The sequence below is a fragment of the Bos grunniens genome, chromosome 21 (assembly GCF_055505025.1).
Source record: "Bos grunniens cultivar Pamir isolate PY7600 chromosome 21, Bosgru_T2T1.0, whole genome shotgun sequence".
Classification (NCBI taxonomy): Eukaryota; Metazoa; Chordata; class Mammalia; order Artiodactyla; family Bovidae; genus Bos; species Bos grunniens.
Window position 1 is genome coordinate 6,096,650 of NC_141185.1, and position 13,150 is coordinate 6,109,799.

At 61.4% G+C, this 13,150-nt stretch overlaps 1 protein-coding gene across 2 annotated transcripts in view; it reads left to right on the forward strand.

Moving 5' to 3' along the window:
- The window catches only part of CCDC85C (coiled-coil domain containing 85C), a 78,149-nt gene that overhangs the window by 54,435 nt on the left and 10,564 nt on the right, over nucleotides 1-13,150 (forward strand). The window contains exons 2-3 of one of the 2 annotated variants that reach the window (XM_086365169.1): nucleotides 4,626-4,699; nucleotides 10,638-10,676. In XM_086365169.1, the coding sequence (XP_086221295.1) occupies nucleotides 4,626-4,699; nucleotides 10,638-10,676 (113 nt within the window). The remainder of the gene's footprint in view (nucleotides 1-4,625; nucleotides 4,700-10,637; nucleotides 10,677-13,150) is intronic. The other variant, XM_086365168.1, reaches the window with a different exon arrangement.

Below are 13,150 nucleotides of genomic sequence, written 5' to 3' on the forward strand. Positions count from 1 at the left end.
GAAGGCAGAGATGATTTTAGGAGCTGCTCTTATCCCCTGGGGCAGATGGGGGAGGGAACCTGGAGCAGTGAGAGGGCCTCGGCTTAATGAGACCTTTCAGGCCCGATGGAGCCCCCAGCCCTAATGCCGCAAGTGACCCCTTCTTAATGAAGCGGGAGGAGAACGGAATTGAATCAGACGTGGACACGTCAGCCGTCTCCGGGCAGGGCATCCGGGCGTGAGCCCCCACGGAGGGCCCCAAGGCATGGCTGCGTCTCCTGCTAGCGACCAGCCACAAAGCCTGCCTGTCCCCAGCCCCTTAGGGGCCCCTGCTCAAGGAGAGTGGGCTGGCAGGGATCAGGGCTGGTGGGGACCCGGGGAGAAGTGGCAGCTGCAGACTCACCCGTGTCGCTGTGTCACGCGCCCGCCCCCCAGCCTCCATCCCCTTCCTCCCATGCAGAGAAGGAGAATCGAACTTTCTCCTGACCATGGCAGGCACTGTTGGTGCCCTCCAAGGTCCCCCTGGCACTTACCGCTTCTGAGCCCACCGTCTGCTTCGCCTGCCGGCACCTGCAGCTCTGCATGGGGGCTTGTCCCGTCCCCCATCCAGGTGGGCAGTCCTGGGGCACGCACACCCTTTGTCTGCTAGGAGCAGCTCCCGTCAGCGAGCCCCTGGCTCGGCGAGTGACTCCGAGGCCCCCGGAGCTCCCCAGAGGGTTGACACCCCCTGTCCTCGGCTCCTTCTGGTCCCCCCTCACCTCCCCACGCCCCCAACCTGAGCTTCCCAGGCCCCCCCCACCCCCCACCTAACCGCTTGCCCACGCATCTGTGTCTCATCCAAACTGAGACGAAAGTTCATGGTGAGACAGCATGAGTGCTGCGGGTTGAGGTCCGGGGAACACTGGCGCTTGGCCGCTGGCATTGCTCTGCCCTGGGTGGCCTGGGGGAGCCATGTCACGGTCACAGGCTGGGTGCTTCTGACTGTCATTGTTGCTGCTGCTGAGGGGAGCTCACAGGATTGAGAAGGTCGACTCCTCTGGGGAAACCAGTCTGACCCACTCGGAGGGATGAATTCTCCTTAAGTCCTTAGGTCTCCCAGGACCTTCTGGGCGCCCAGCAGTGAGGATTATCAAGGACTTTGAGGAGGCGGCCCCATGGCCTGTTAAACATTATGAGCTAGGTGGGGAGGGGGTGATGGGTGATTGGACATGGCCTCTGGCCCCCAAATTCTTGCAGTTTGGACTGATGCTGAGGCTGGAGTGACATTGCCTAGCCAGGCGGGGGTCTGGGCCAGGAAGGGAGATGTGACCTGGCGGCTTCCGGGAGGGCAAGGTGGCCTGACGGTCAGGGCCAACACCTGACACAGGGCTCCTGGGGGGAGCTGACCGGCGCCGGCGGGGAGGGGCTCAGAGACCTGCAGCTCCGTGACTCCCCCCGCCCCATGGGCCGCAACCCCGGGAACAAGGATCCTTGAGGAGGGGTGTACAGAGAGCTGGTACTCAGGCTCCTGGGAGTGAGACCATTGCGGGGGGTGCTCCCTGTCTCCTCGGATGGAAGGTGGATTGTGAGTCCCCCAGAATTGGACCAGTCAGGGGAGGTCTGAGGGGATGGATACCTTGGCCAGCCCAGCTCGGGGATCCCTTCTGCAATCAACCGCCCCCCTTACACCCCTCTCCCACCCCCACCCCCTCCGCCCAGCCATCAGGCCAGGAAATGACGCTTCCCTCTCTGCTGGCTCCACTCATTACTGCAAACCCTGGGATTAATTTAATTACACGCTTGTCTCCTGGAGGCTGGGGCATGGAGGCGCCCCATGGGATCCCAGTTGCCCAAGGCTGCTGGGGAGGATGAGGGAGCCAGGCCCTTTCTGCCATCCCCTTCTCCCACCACCCCCCACTACTTGAGGGTCCACCTGGCTGTCATTCTTCCCCACCACAGGGCACCTGCTCTGACCCCCGGGTGACCAGATGTCCGGCTCCCTGGCCCCAGGTAGCATGCACAGGCTGGTTTGGGGAGTTGAGGGTAGAGACAGTGGGGAGGGGTCCCGTGGCACAGGGGAGGTTTATCTGGGATTTTGAGAAGGCGGCCTCATCGCTGTTAAACTGAGCAGGGTTGGGCAGGCTCAGGGCTGGGCTTGGGGCTCAGGAAAGGCCCCCAGGCCAGAACTGGGGGACGTGGGCAGAGGGTGGGTTAATGGGGTCCACTTTCCAGGCCATGCTCTGGGCCCCCCTTGACATCAATAGGGGGCTTTGTGATGTGGGAGGGAATCATTTAATCTCTCCTCCTTTTTTACAAAGAAAGATCTCTCCCTATTCTAAAAGCAGATTATTGGAAAACTAACAGGCAATGGTGTGAATAAATAAAAGATCACCCGTCCCCTAGTGAGCAACGCTGCGATCAGTATTTCCGTGTGCCTCCTTCCTGGATTTATTTCAATACACAGATATTTTTAAACACAACAGCAATTATATGTGTGCTTTTGCGTCCAGTTCTTTTCACTGGCGTTGAAGTGTTTTGTTTTTTTTTTCTCCTGTATCATTGAGGAGGGAAGCTCTCCCAACCGTCATTTGAATGATGACAAGGGTGTGAACTGTCTGCTGTTGTTGAACAAGCAGTTTCAGTTTTGGTCACTGTAACACCATCTGCGTGGAGCTGGGAGGGTCTTTTTCCCAGGTGGTGTTCCAGGGAACCCTCCTGCCAGCAGCCCGTGAGGGACACAAAGTGTTGGGGAGCCCAGGCTGCACCCCATCTCCGACTTGGTGCTCAGAGGGCCCAGCAAACCACAAACACTAAGGCCCTTCCCGTCAGGCCTGTACATAGGTGTGGGCGGGTGTGGGTGCGTGTGGGTGGGTGTGGACGGGATGTGGGAGCTGCTGGTCAGTTTGGGCAGACAGGTGGGTAAACTGAGGCGGGGGATGGCACAGAGCATGGACTGTAGTGACCGCCGAGGGCCCCCTGCTCAGGCAGGGGAGATCTACCCAGCCCTGACCTGGGTGCTGCGTCCTAGTGGGGGGCCTTTAGTCACCCCCCAGGTCCAGCCCCCTTCCGCCACTGCCCCGTGTGTGTATGAAGAAGCCCCTTCACCTCTTGGAGACCACCACGCAGGGCTCCCTGCAGAGCTGCCCTGTGTCTGCCGGGGTCCCCCATGTAGCTGGGGGTGGGAGGCTGGCGGGCGAGCGGCCTTCTTCCTCTAGAAGCCTGCACATTCCTGAGAGGTGACTGGTGGACAGCAAGGGCAGGAGTCGGCTGTGTAACTGGGGTGGGGTGGGCTGCCCCCATTCCTGCCCAGGGCTGGGCCGCAGTCTCCTGGGTCTGGTCCTGGGCTGGGCACACAAGCCTCCCAGGTCCTTCTGAGGTGCTCGGGGCACAGAGTGACCCCCAGCAGGCAGGTCAAGGGGCAGCCGGGCACTTACAGGGGAAGTGTCTCCCAGGTATCTCAGAGGGCAGAGCTCCTGATGGGCAGAGGCTGGTGGAGCCGGGGCCGAGCTCCAGTGCAGGGGAGGGGTCATGGTACCTGGGGAGGGGGCCACCCACTGCCCCGTCCTCACAGGGCACCAGTGGGCTCCTCATCGGCCCACAGGCTCCGTGGGGAAGGGGTGTGATGTCCATGTCACACACGGGGACCCTCAGGGCTGGGGGCTCCTCTGGGGTCGTGCTGACTCTGCTGCCTTGGTTGCATGATGGTCCCAGCTTGTCCTCTGGCAGCAGCCAAGCCCCCTTTGCCCCCCACCCAAGAAGATCGAAAGCCCTGTGGGGGGCGTTGTTATGGGCGGGTTAGGGAGCTGGCTTACATCGAAGGAATGGTGCCTTCTGAGATGAAGGGTCACAGTGTGAGGTAGGAAGACCCTGAGTCCTGTCGTGGGCTGTGGGGGGCCAAGACAGGAGCAGCAGGCTGGCCCAGGGTGGGCAGGGTCCTGGCTGGCTCCTGAGCCAGGCGGCCGTGGGACTTCAGAGGCAAGCGGCAGGCCCCTCCCAGGTGCCCGCAGACCTGGGGAGGTGGCCACACTGTCACCGAGGCATCGGCCCAGCCTCCTCCCTCTGCCCCTGCTGTGACCTCCCCTGCCCGAGTCCTGCCTCCTTCCACCTGCCCCCTCTCCTTGCCAGCTCCCTTGTCCTGGCCTGGAGGGACTTTTCTCCTCTGAGCCCATTTCCAGCCCCGTGGGGAGCTGGGGTGGCGGACTTTCTCCTGCTTCTGAAGCAGCAGGCTCAGTGAGTCAAGGGAGGGTGGGTTTTACCCCCCTGCTGCGTTTAGAAACTGGGGGCGTGTGGTTGGGGGTGTCTCTGGTCCGGCCCCTGACCGCAGGAAAGGTGCTGGGTTACGTCTACAGTTGTTTGTTGAAGTTCAGATGGGACGGACAAGGGGAAGCCCAGTTGCCCCCACTGCGTGGGGGAGGGCCTCCCTGCACTGCGGGCCCTGGGGGTCTGCCCCGGGGTGAGGGGGCCATCAGGGACCTCCTTTTGGACCTGAAGCCCTGAGGAGGCTGAAGGCATCAGCCCAGAACAAGCTGGTGAGAGCACCCCTCACCTCGGTTCTGCAGATGGACAGGGGAAACCAGGCCCCAAGGCCCACCGGGGGGGCACGCAGGGGAGGGCCCTCCTGCTGGAGACAGTTTGCCAACAGGTGACGTGACTCCTGTGTCTTTCAGATCCCTCGTCCACCTACATGCGGCAGCTGGAGACCAAGGTGAAGCTGCTGGAGGGTGACAAGCTCCTGGCGCAGGTAGGCTGGCTGCACCCTGAGGGCCGCGGTGGGCCCTGCCACCGCCCACCGCTCCAGGGCCCACCCCCCGCCACCAGCCCCAGGTGGCCTCCGGGTCCCTTCCCACTTTGTGCCCCCAACATCCCACCTGCCCCCCACTCCCACCCAGAGTCACCTCCAGGGACATCTGCTCAGGGACCCACAGCCTCCAGGCGTCCCTCCATCTCGGCCATCCACTGTCTGTCCCCTCGGTGTCCTGCGAGCTCCTCGGGGGCCCGGAGATGCTGTGGAACCCACACTTGCTGAACAAGTGGGCTGCTCTGCCCCTCTGCTGGATGCATCAAGGCCCAAGAGGCAGACAGGCTCGCCCTCGCTCAGACTTGTAGGGAAACTTCCCTGGTCCTGCTGCGCCAGTTTCTTTACAGGCTGGGGTCCGCCCTCTGCCCTCCTGCCTGACCTAGGGCCACAGAGAGCTGAGGCCAGGCCTGACCCCAGCCCGTCCCCAGCACGGGGACAATGGGTCGGAGATGGGTGATGAGGTTGGGGCAGGGAGGAGACGGAGCAGGGCAGCTGCGGGCGGCTGGAAGCATGGAGGGGGCCTGACTGCCCGGACGAGGATGAGGGGCCCTCCCCGCTGTGGGCGGAGAGCTGTTGGGAGCCTGTGGTCAGCTTGGTCGATCGGGGTGCCCCGTGCGGGGGTGGGCAGCTGGCTGGGTGGACCCTCCAGCCTCTCTCCCGCTTGTCCTCAGCCCTGACTCCATCTTAGCACTCGCATCTCCCCAGCCACGCTTGCTGGCTCATAAGCGGCCAGCCTGGATCCCAGAGCGCATTTCTGGGAACTGACCCCAGGGAGGGCTCAGTGGCTGTGCCCCGTTGTTAGGCGACCAGTGCCACTGCCCACCGGGTGGCTGCTGGGATGCTCACAGCCCCGAGGGCAGCCCCACGGATGCCGTCCCACCTCTCGCCCTTGCATGGGCGGCTGGAAGGTTCCCTTAGGTCCGCAGGACTCCGCAGAGTACGTGGTCCACGCACCCTGGCCTCGCTCCTCCATGGCCGCCGTGTCAGGTGTGCAGCCAGGCATCAGATTGCGAGGCCCGTTTTCAGATGTCGGGTGTCGGGTGTCGGCTGCTTGGCCCCACGTGTGCACGCTCTTCGGGCCTGGTGAGGGCAGGGAGATTGGGGGCTCGCCTGGGTGTGAGCTGGGGCTCCCTACATCCAAACACTCCCTGGGGGCTGGTCCTGGTTGCGAAGGAGGGTGTGTGGTGGGGGGTTGCGGGAACTGTAGGCAGAGGTGACCAGGGGGTGCGCAGCATCAGGACTTCGGGGCCTTGGCTCTGGAGCTGGTTCCTGTCCAACAAGGAGGGGAGAATGGCACTGTTTCTGGGGAGAAGCAGGTTGAAAGCATGGACCCCAAATTCCGGATGCTGTTTGCAGTGTTGTTCCATGGTCCAGCCCAGCCGTGGCTTGTGGTCCTGTTTCCAAGGGCCAGGGTAGACGTGTCCCCGTGGCCCCTGCTCTCCTAGGCCACGCTGTCCCATCGAGAACATGCACCCACTTGCACGTGGTGGGCTTGGCCTTGTTGCTTGTCATTTAGTCGCTCAGTCGTGTCTGACTCTTTTGTGACCCCAGGGACTGCAGCCCGCCAGGCTCCTCTGTCCATGGGATTCTCTGGGCAAGAATACTGGAGTGGGTTGCCATTTCCTTCTCTAGGGGATCTTCCCGATCCAGGGATCGAACCCGCATTTCCTGCATTGTAGGCAGATTCTTTACCACTGAGCCACTGGGGACTTGGACTTGTTCAAAACCTACACACGCTCAGGCCCCAGAGTGGCAGCCCTTCCTCTTCCTCCTCCCTGTGGAACACCCCACCATGGCTGTGTCCTCTTGCCCCCTGCCCATATGGGCAGAGGTGGAGGTTGACAGGGGCCCTGTGTCTGGAGCATCGGGTATGGCCACCACCTGGGCAGGGGGTGTCTCTGTCTGGGCCCTCCCCCGCCAAGCCTGCTCTGACCTGCTCCCTGGGGGCCTTGCCCTGGAGGCAGCAGCAGTGGGGTTCTGTCCCCAGTTGTGCCAACGCTCGGGCCAGGCTCTCCGGACACAGACTTCCATCCCTCAGGTGGAGGAGTGGCCTCTCACCTGGGCCCAGGCTTGCTGGCTGCAGGCAATCAGATTGGGCTTTAGGGAATAAGAGCATCTTTTTGCTCAGCTTCTTGCTAGTGCAGGAGAAGTGCTGGGAACTCAGAGACTAGCCAGTGAGCACTTGCCCCGAGCTCTCTTTGCACCCCGGGCTGCTCTTGCTGAAGGGGTTTTGGGATCCTCCCTTGGGGATTTCGGCCCCCACCTATGCTGGAGTGTCAGCTCCTCATGGACCGGGCTGCAGGACCTCAGCGGTCACATCCTCAGTGCCCAGCTGGACTTGGTGGATGCATCTGGGGAGCCCTGGCTGTATCCCACCCAGTCTTCTGGGTCAGAGGGGAGACTGGTTCTTGCCCAGAGTGAGGAAGATCTGCTTAACCCAGGGAGAGCAGCTTCGTAAGGTAGTGAGTATATCATCTTTGTTGGTAATCAAGGGTGGATGGGTGGGAGTATGGGAGGATGGATGACCAGGTTTAGGAAGGAGACTGCTGCCATGGGTGGGAATCTGGCCACAGCCTCGTGGGCTCTGGCTTGTGAGATTTTATGATTCTGGCACCTAAGTCTTGTCAGTGAAATAAAAATTGCCCAGGAACCTCCAGCCCTGTGCAAAGCGGAAAAGTCTGCCTTTTGGTGAAAATCAGCAGAGAGCAACATTATTCTTTTAACTATCTTCAGATGATATGGTTTTGGGGTTTGGGGGGAGGGGTAGAGGGCCTCCGTGGGTTCCCTTTCCCACTGCCCACCCCTCCCCCTCCCCCCACTGCCTCTATTTAGCTCCAGAATAGCTTTAATTAAAAATGCACTGGAGTGTCCACAGTCTAAATTAGTGTATTGCAGTTCGTATTTTCTTTCTCGTGTCAGCTCTAAAATTTCATCCGCGCAGCTGCTCCCCCTGCGATGATTCATCTGGAGCTGGGTCCGTGGTATGATTCTCCCCATGGATTCCGTGCCTGGCAGGGCCGGGCCGGGGGTGGCTGTCATTGACGCCACTCTGTGGTTCCCTCCGTTCACTTCCCTGCGGGGCTGATCTGCAGCGAAGGCTCCACGTGCGTCCAGAAGCCAGCTTCACAAAAGAGCAAGAAGCTGGTTGGGCAGGAGCGGGTGGCCCTCCGGGGGTGCAGAGGCAGTGGTCCAGGCTGGCAGCTGGGCTGGGACAGGCTCCAGGTGCCCGCGCCTCCTGGCCCCAGGGCCTGCTCGTTCTGTTCTGCCATGCCACACGGAGTTGCTGAACACTCACGTTGGAAGCGACCCCAGGATTTACGCCGGGATGGGGGAAACTGAGGCCTGTGTGGAGGAGGATTTCCCGGGATGGGTGATTGATTTGGTTTGCTGGGGCTGCCCGAGAAAAGAGCCGTACACTTGGTGGGGGTGGGAGGGTGGAGAAGGCGCTTAAGCAACTGAAATGTATTGAATGTATTGTCTCATAATTCTGGGGGGTGTGGGGTCAGCAGGGCCATGTATAAATCTCATTGAGACACAGTTCAACCTGCCGCCGTGGGGCTGTCGGCCTGATGGTAAGAGAAAAAGCGGGTTTGGGCCCCAAAGGAGTCTGGGTTCAGACGATGCCTGCTCCAGCTCTCACCCTCTGTGTGTGTGGCTTTAAGTGGGGTGTCTTATGCCCCGGGGCCTCGGTTTCTTCTCCCGTAACCCAGGGATGGCGGGGTGCCCACTGCAGCGCTGGCTGGAACCTGGGGTGCCCTGGGCAAGTGTCTGCCCTTCCCTCCTTTTCCTGGTCTTGGGAGCCTGGGATTTTTCAGGGTCTGGCAGACTACACCCATTCAGCTGGGCTTGATGCCTGATGAAACGGCTTGCTCTGTTTTGTACTTTGAGTTTTGAAGCATCCAGGCCTTGGGACTGAGAAACGGGCCTCTGCTGTCCGAGCCTGTGGCTGACGCCTCCTTCCTGTTACCTGCCTCCCCGGTGGCAGGGCTTGTTCTGTTTGGTGGTTCCCTTGCCCAAGCCCTCCGGAGGTGCAGGGCTCACAGTGTGTCTGCTTGCCAGCATCCTCCGTGACGTGCTGCTCTGTTGCCGGGCTCTGGACCATCCCCTCTCCCCTTGTTTGATGTCTGTGGTTGGTCGTCACTTCCCTGTCCCCTCTGTCATGGGTGACATGGTCTCCGGAGGGCTTAAACTGGTTCCTTAGCAGAATCTTAGACCCAGTCCAGCCTCTTTCTCAGCCAGGGAGAACACCCCCTCTTTCCATCATCCGATGGATGGTCCGTCTAGCTACGTGGGCAAGAGGAGAGACTAGGAATTCACCTCTGTACCTGAGGCTCAACCTGTGTCCATTGTGAGACAGTGGACAATAGCCTTCAGCCTGGCTAGAGGGTAACCCCAGGACTTTAGAGCCAGAGGGCCTGGTTCAAATCCCTCAAGGTGGGTGGGTGGGTGGCACTGGGCCAGTGGCTTAACCTCTCTGTGCTTCCATTTTCCCAAATATAAAATGAGGACACTAACGGTGGCTGCCCAGGACTAAAGGGCGAATCACGGAAGGCAGTGAGGGCCAGGCCTGGCTGGTGGTAAGGGTCGCAGGTCAGCAACTGTGACCTCGCCTGGGGGTCACTCAGCAGCTGAGTGTCTTCTGGGCCCCATTTGACATGCGAGAGACCAGGAGGCAGGGGAGCTGCTCAGATCTGTCACCTGTGATGCGATTTGGATTTAGCAACGTCTGTGAGCGACTTCACTTTCCCTTTTCACTTTCATGCATTGGAGAAGGAAATGGCAACCCACTCCAGTGTTCTTGCCTGGAGAGTCCCAGGGACGGGGGAGCCTGGTGGGAGGCCGTCTGTGGGGTCGCACAGAGTCAGACACGACTGAAGCGACTTAGCTGCAGCAGCAGCAGTGCCCTCCAGTGGCTTCCCAGGGGGCTCAGTGGTAAAGAATCCATCTGCAATGCAGGAGACACAGGAGATGCGGGTTCAATCCCTAGGTGGAGAAGATCCCTTGGAGGAGAAAATGGCAACCCACTCCAGTATTCTTGCCTGGAGAATCCCGTGGACAGAGGAGCCTGGAGGGCTACAGTCCACAGGGTTGCCAAGAGTCAGATGCGGCTGAGCACGTGCCCTCCAAAGCCCTCGTCTTCCCCCTGTGGAGGTCACATGGCCCGCCCCTCAGTCCCCTTATTGTGCCAGGGGACACAGGAGCAGACAGTGGTCATTGTGGCTGAGACCTGGTCTTGTGGTACCTGTCGGTCACAGGCCCCACGGTCCTGGGCCGTACTCACATCCCAGGTTGAGAGCCGACTCTGCGTGGGGAGTACGGCAGTGCCAGCTGCGGATGAGAAATACCAGCCATTCATTAGCCACACCTGGATGCCACGTGCCTCATCTGAGCACCGATCGGAGAAACCCTCTGGGCCCGGGTCACCCTGCAGCCCTTTGTTCAATGGCCTGCAGATGAGTTCTTATAAAATAAAAGGGGGAAAAAGGAAGGAAATCTGGCCGGCAGGACCTGTAGGTTCCCGTGAGGGACCTTCACCCTGGGGACACAGCAGAGGCAGATCCCTGGCCTCCCCGGGGCTGGCTGGGGTCTTGGGGTGCCTCCCAGGAGGGCAGCTGTGTCCTGGGTTCTGGTGTCAGCCTCGTGGAGTCCGGGGCTGGCCATGTGCTGGGTCACATCCTTGTGGAATCCGGAGTTTCTGAAAACGTGGGACTCTGATGAGGCACCTTGGGGACCCCACCTGGGCCCTGGGACCGCCTCCCACTCCAGCCCAGCCGAGCTCCTGGCGGCTTTGGGGCAGTGGGAGTCTCCGGGGTGGGGGAAGGGCAGAGCTGAGGGTGGTGGGAGGTGTTTGCGGGGTGACACGTGCTCTCTTCCCTTCCAGCTGCCCCGCCCCTACGGCCGCCCCCGTCGCTGGCTTCAGGTAGCCCTGCCCGGGGTGGGGGGAAGGCTGGTGTGCAGTGGCATGTGGGGTGGGGGTGGCTTGCAGTGCTGTGTGATGGCCTTCCTGTCCCTTCCCCGGGGAGCTGACCACCACCCAGGGTCTGGCATTTAGATTCATCTTAGGCTTTGCCTCCTCTCTGAGCTGGTGTTAATTCCCAGCTTTACAAAACAACACCCAAGAGTTTCCAGGCAGCGGCCTGCTGTGACACTCCGCCCAGGCCCCCCTCACCCACCTCTCATCCGATCTGCCCAGGGTGTGAGGTCGTGGCGGGGGGCGGGGCACTGCAGGAGGACAGGTCGTGATCCACACTTTGCAGGAGAACCTGCAGTGCCTGGTGGGGCGAGGGGCTGGCTGGCCAAGACCTCAGGAGTTAGTGCTGGGTCCTGGCTGGCCCGGGTCCTCGAGCGAGGTCTCCAGGGGTGCCTGGTGGTCAGAAGAGCCCACCGGCGCCCAGCAATAGGCTCCCAGCCCCACCGAGCAGGACAGCCCTACCGCCCCTGGGAGGCAGGCATTACCGCCCTTGGTTACCATTCTGGAAAGCAGGGCTGTTGTCACCTGGGATCAGAGCCTTGTTCCTGTCATGAGACGCTGACACTGCCCTGCCCCGTGAGGGCCGGCAGCCCGAGGGATGGTTCCCTCTGAGGGGCCCTGCCCCTGGTCTCTGCGTGCAGATCGGCCTGGGGGCCCTGAATCTGAGTGGTCACCTGCGGGCAGGCTGCCTGGTGGGGACCCCGGGCGCCCCCGTGTCAGTTCTCGCCTCCCATCCCCAGAGCCACAGGCCTCGCCTCACCTGTCGGGTGCCCCCCTTGCTGAGGTGTGTACACAGTCAGTGCTTAGTGACCAGATCTGGGGGTAGCGTGCGGCCCACCCGAGGGGCCTCCAGCACTTTGGGAGCAGGAGGGCGGGGTGAGCAGCTGCCTTTGAGCCCAGAAAGGAGCCTGAGTGGAGGGGCGGGGGTGGGCACGTGGCCCCCTTTTCTCTGAGTTCCATTTGTCTTCAGCATCTCCCCTGACGGTCCTCCCCAGGAGGATCCAGGGGGTGCCGCCCCCCCGCCCCCACCAGCTTTGCAAGCAGGATTCCCTGGGAAGGTGATGACCCCCGTTCCTGCTGCTGGAACCTCCTTGCAGCTCCGCAGAGGCCCTGAGAAGCTGGGTGGCCTGAGTTCATGCTGCCCGCTGCGGCCGGCTCTGAGCTGAGGGCCCCAGACGGAGACCTCTGCAGCCTCCTGGGCACCCCCCCCCAACCCGGCCTGGCCCCCCAAACCCCATCCAGAACCATCACGCTGCCCTTGGTGGGGGCGGGACCATGTAGAAGGGGATTTCAGCACTGGGATCGTTACCGTCTCTTTTAAGGATTCGGGCAACCCTGTTCCAGCTCCTGCTCTGTGTGTTCGATCCGCCCCTCCATGTCCTGAGGGACCCCATTTGGGAGCCTGGTGGGGCAGGGCGGTCCTCTCCTGGGGAGCGGCAATGAGCCTCATCCCTTGCCCGCCCAGTCACCCTAGAAGACCGCTCCCCCTCAGCAGTGAAACCCTCGGGGATTTCATCTTCCAGGGTACCGGCGGGCAAATAGCAGGATTTTTAATTTGGATTTAAGTGCAATTACATTTCTTCATTTTGATGCGTCATTAGGCGCATTGCCCCTCGTGAAAGCTGGTGCGTTCTCCCCGCCAGCTTTGTGGCTTGCTCCTCGAGTGCTGTGGGCTCGCAAATATTGATGCACAACACCCATCACTGAAGGCAGGGGTGGAAATTGCACGCTGCTAATTAAAATCTCCCCGCCCCCTTGCACACACATATACACGTCCTCCCCAGGGAATCCTCTGGGGGAGGGAGGAGACGTACAAACCAGTGTTTTCACAAGCAGCATGTGGGCGGCTTGTGATCCCATTGGTTCCTGGATCAGAGACCCTGTGGACGAGGGGAGCTGCAGCCCAGGGCAGCATCTGGACTGCCTGCAGGCGGGGACAGGGAGGCATCTGCCTCCTGGTCCCTGGGGCCCATGGGAGCGCCGGAGCTCCAGTGCCTGGCCCTGTGGCCACGTCCACATCCACACGTGTGTGTGTTGGGCCAGCTGGGCCTTATGCCTGGTCCTTTGGCTTTCTCTCGCCAGGCAGGCGGGGGGGGGGGTGGGTAGAGAAAGGCTCCAGGGCCCGGGGGAGACGCCTGTGGCCCCAGGTGTGGACAGTCCATGTGTTGGGTTTAGAACACACTCTTGGAGATTTTGCAGCTGTCAACGGAGATCTACCCAAGAAAATAATTTGGTTTGGGAGTTTTGCTTTAAAGTGGAGCTGGGGGTGAGACCTTCCCCCCGCTCTGCCGAGGTAGGCAGGGGCGCCCGGGGGGAGAGAAATCCCAATGGTGGGGGCAGGCATGGGGCCTCTTTCTTTTGCGGGCTGTTGGTAGAGGCTCCTCCACTCAGACCCCTGGCCAGGCCAGGGAGGGTCACTGTGC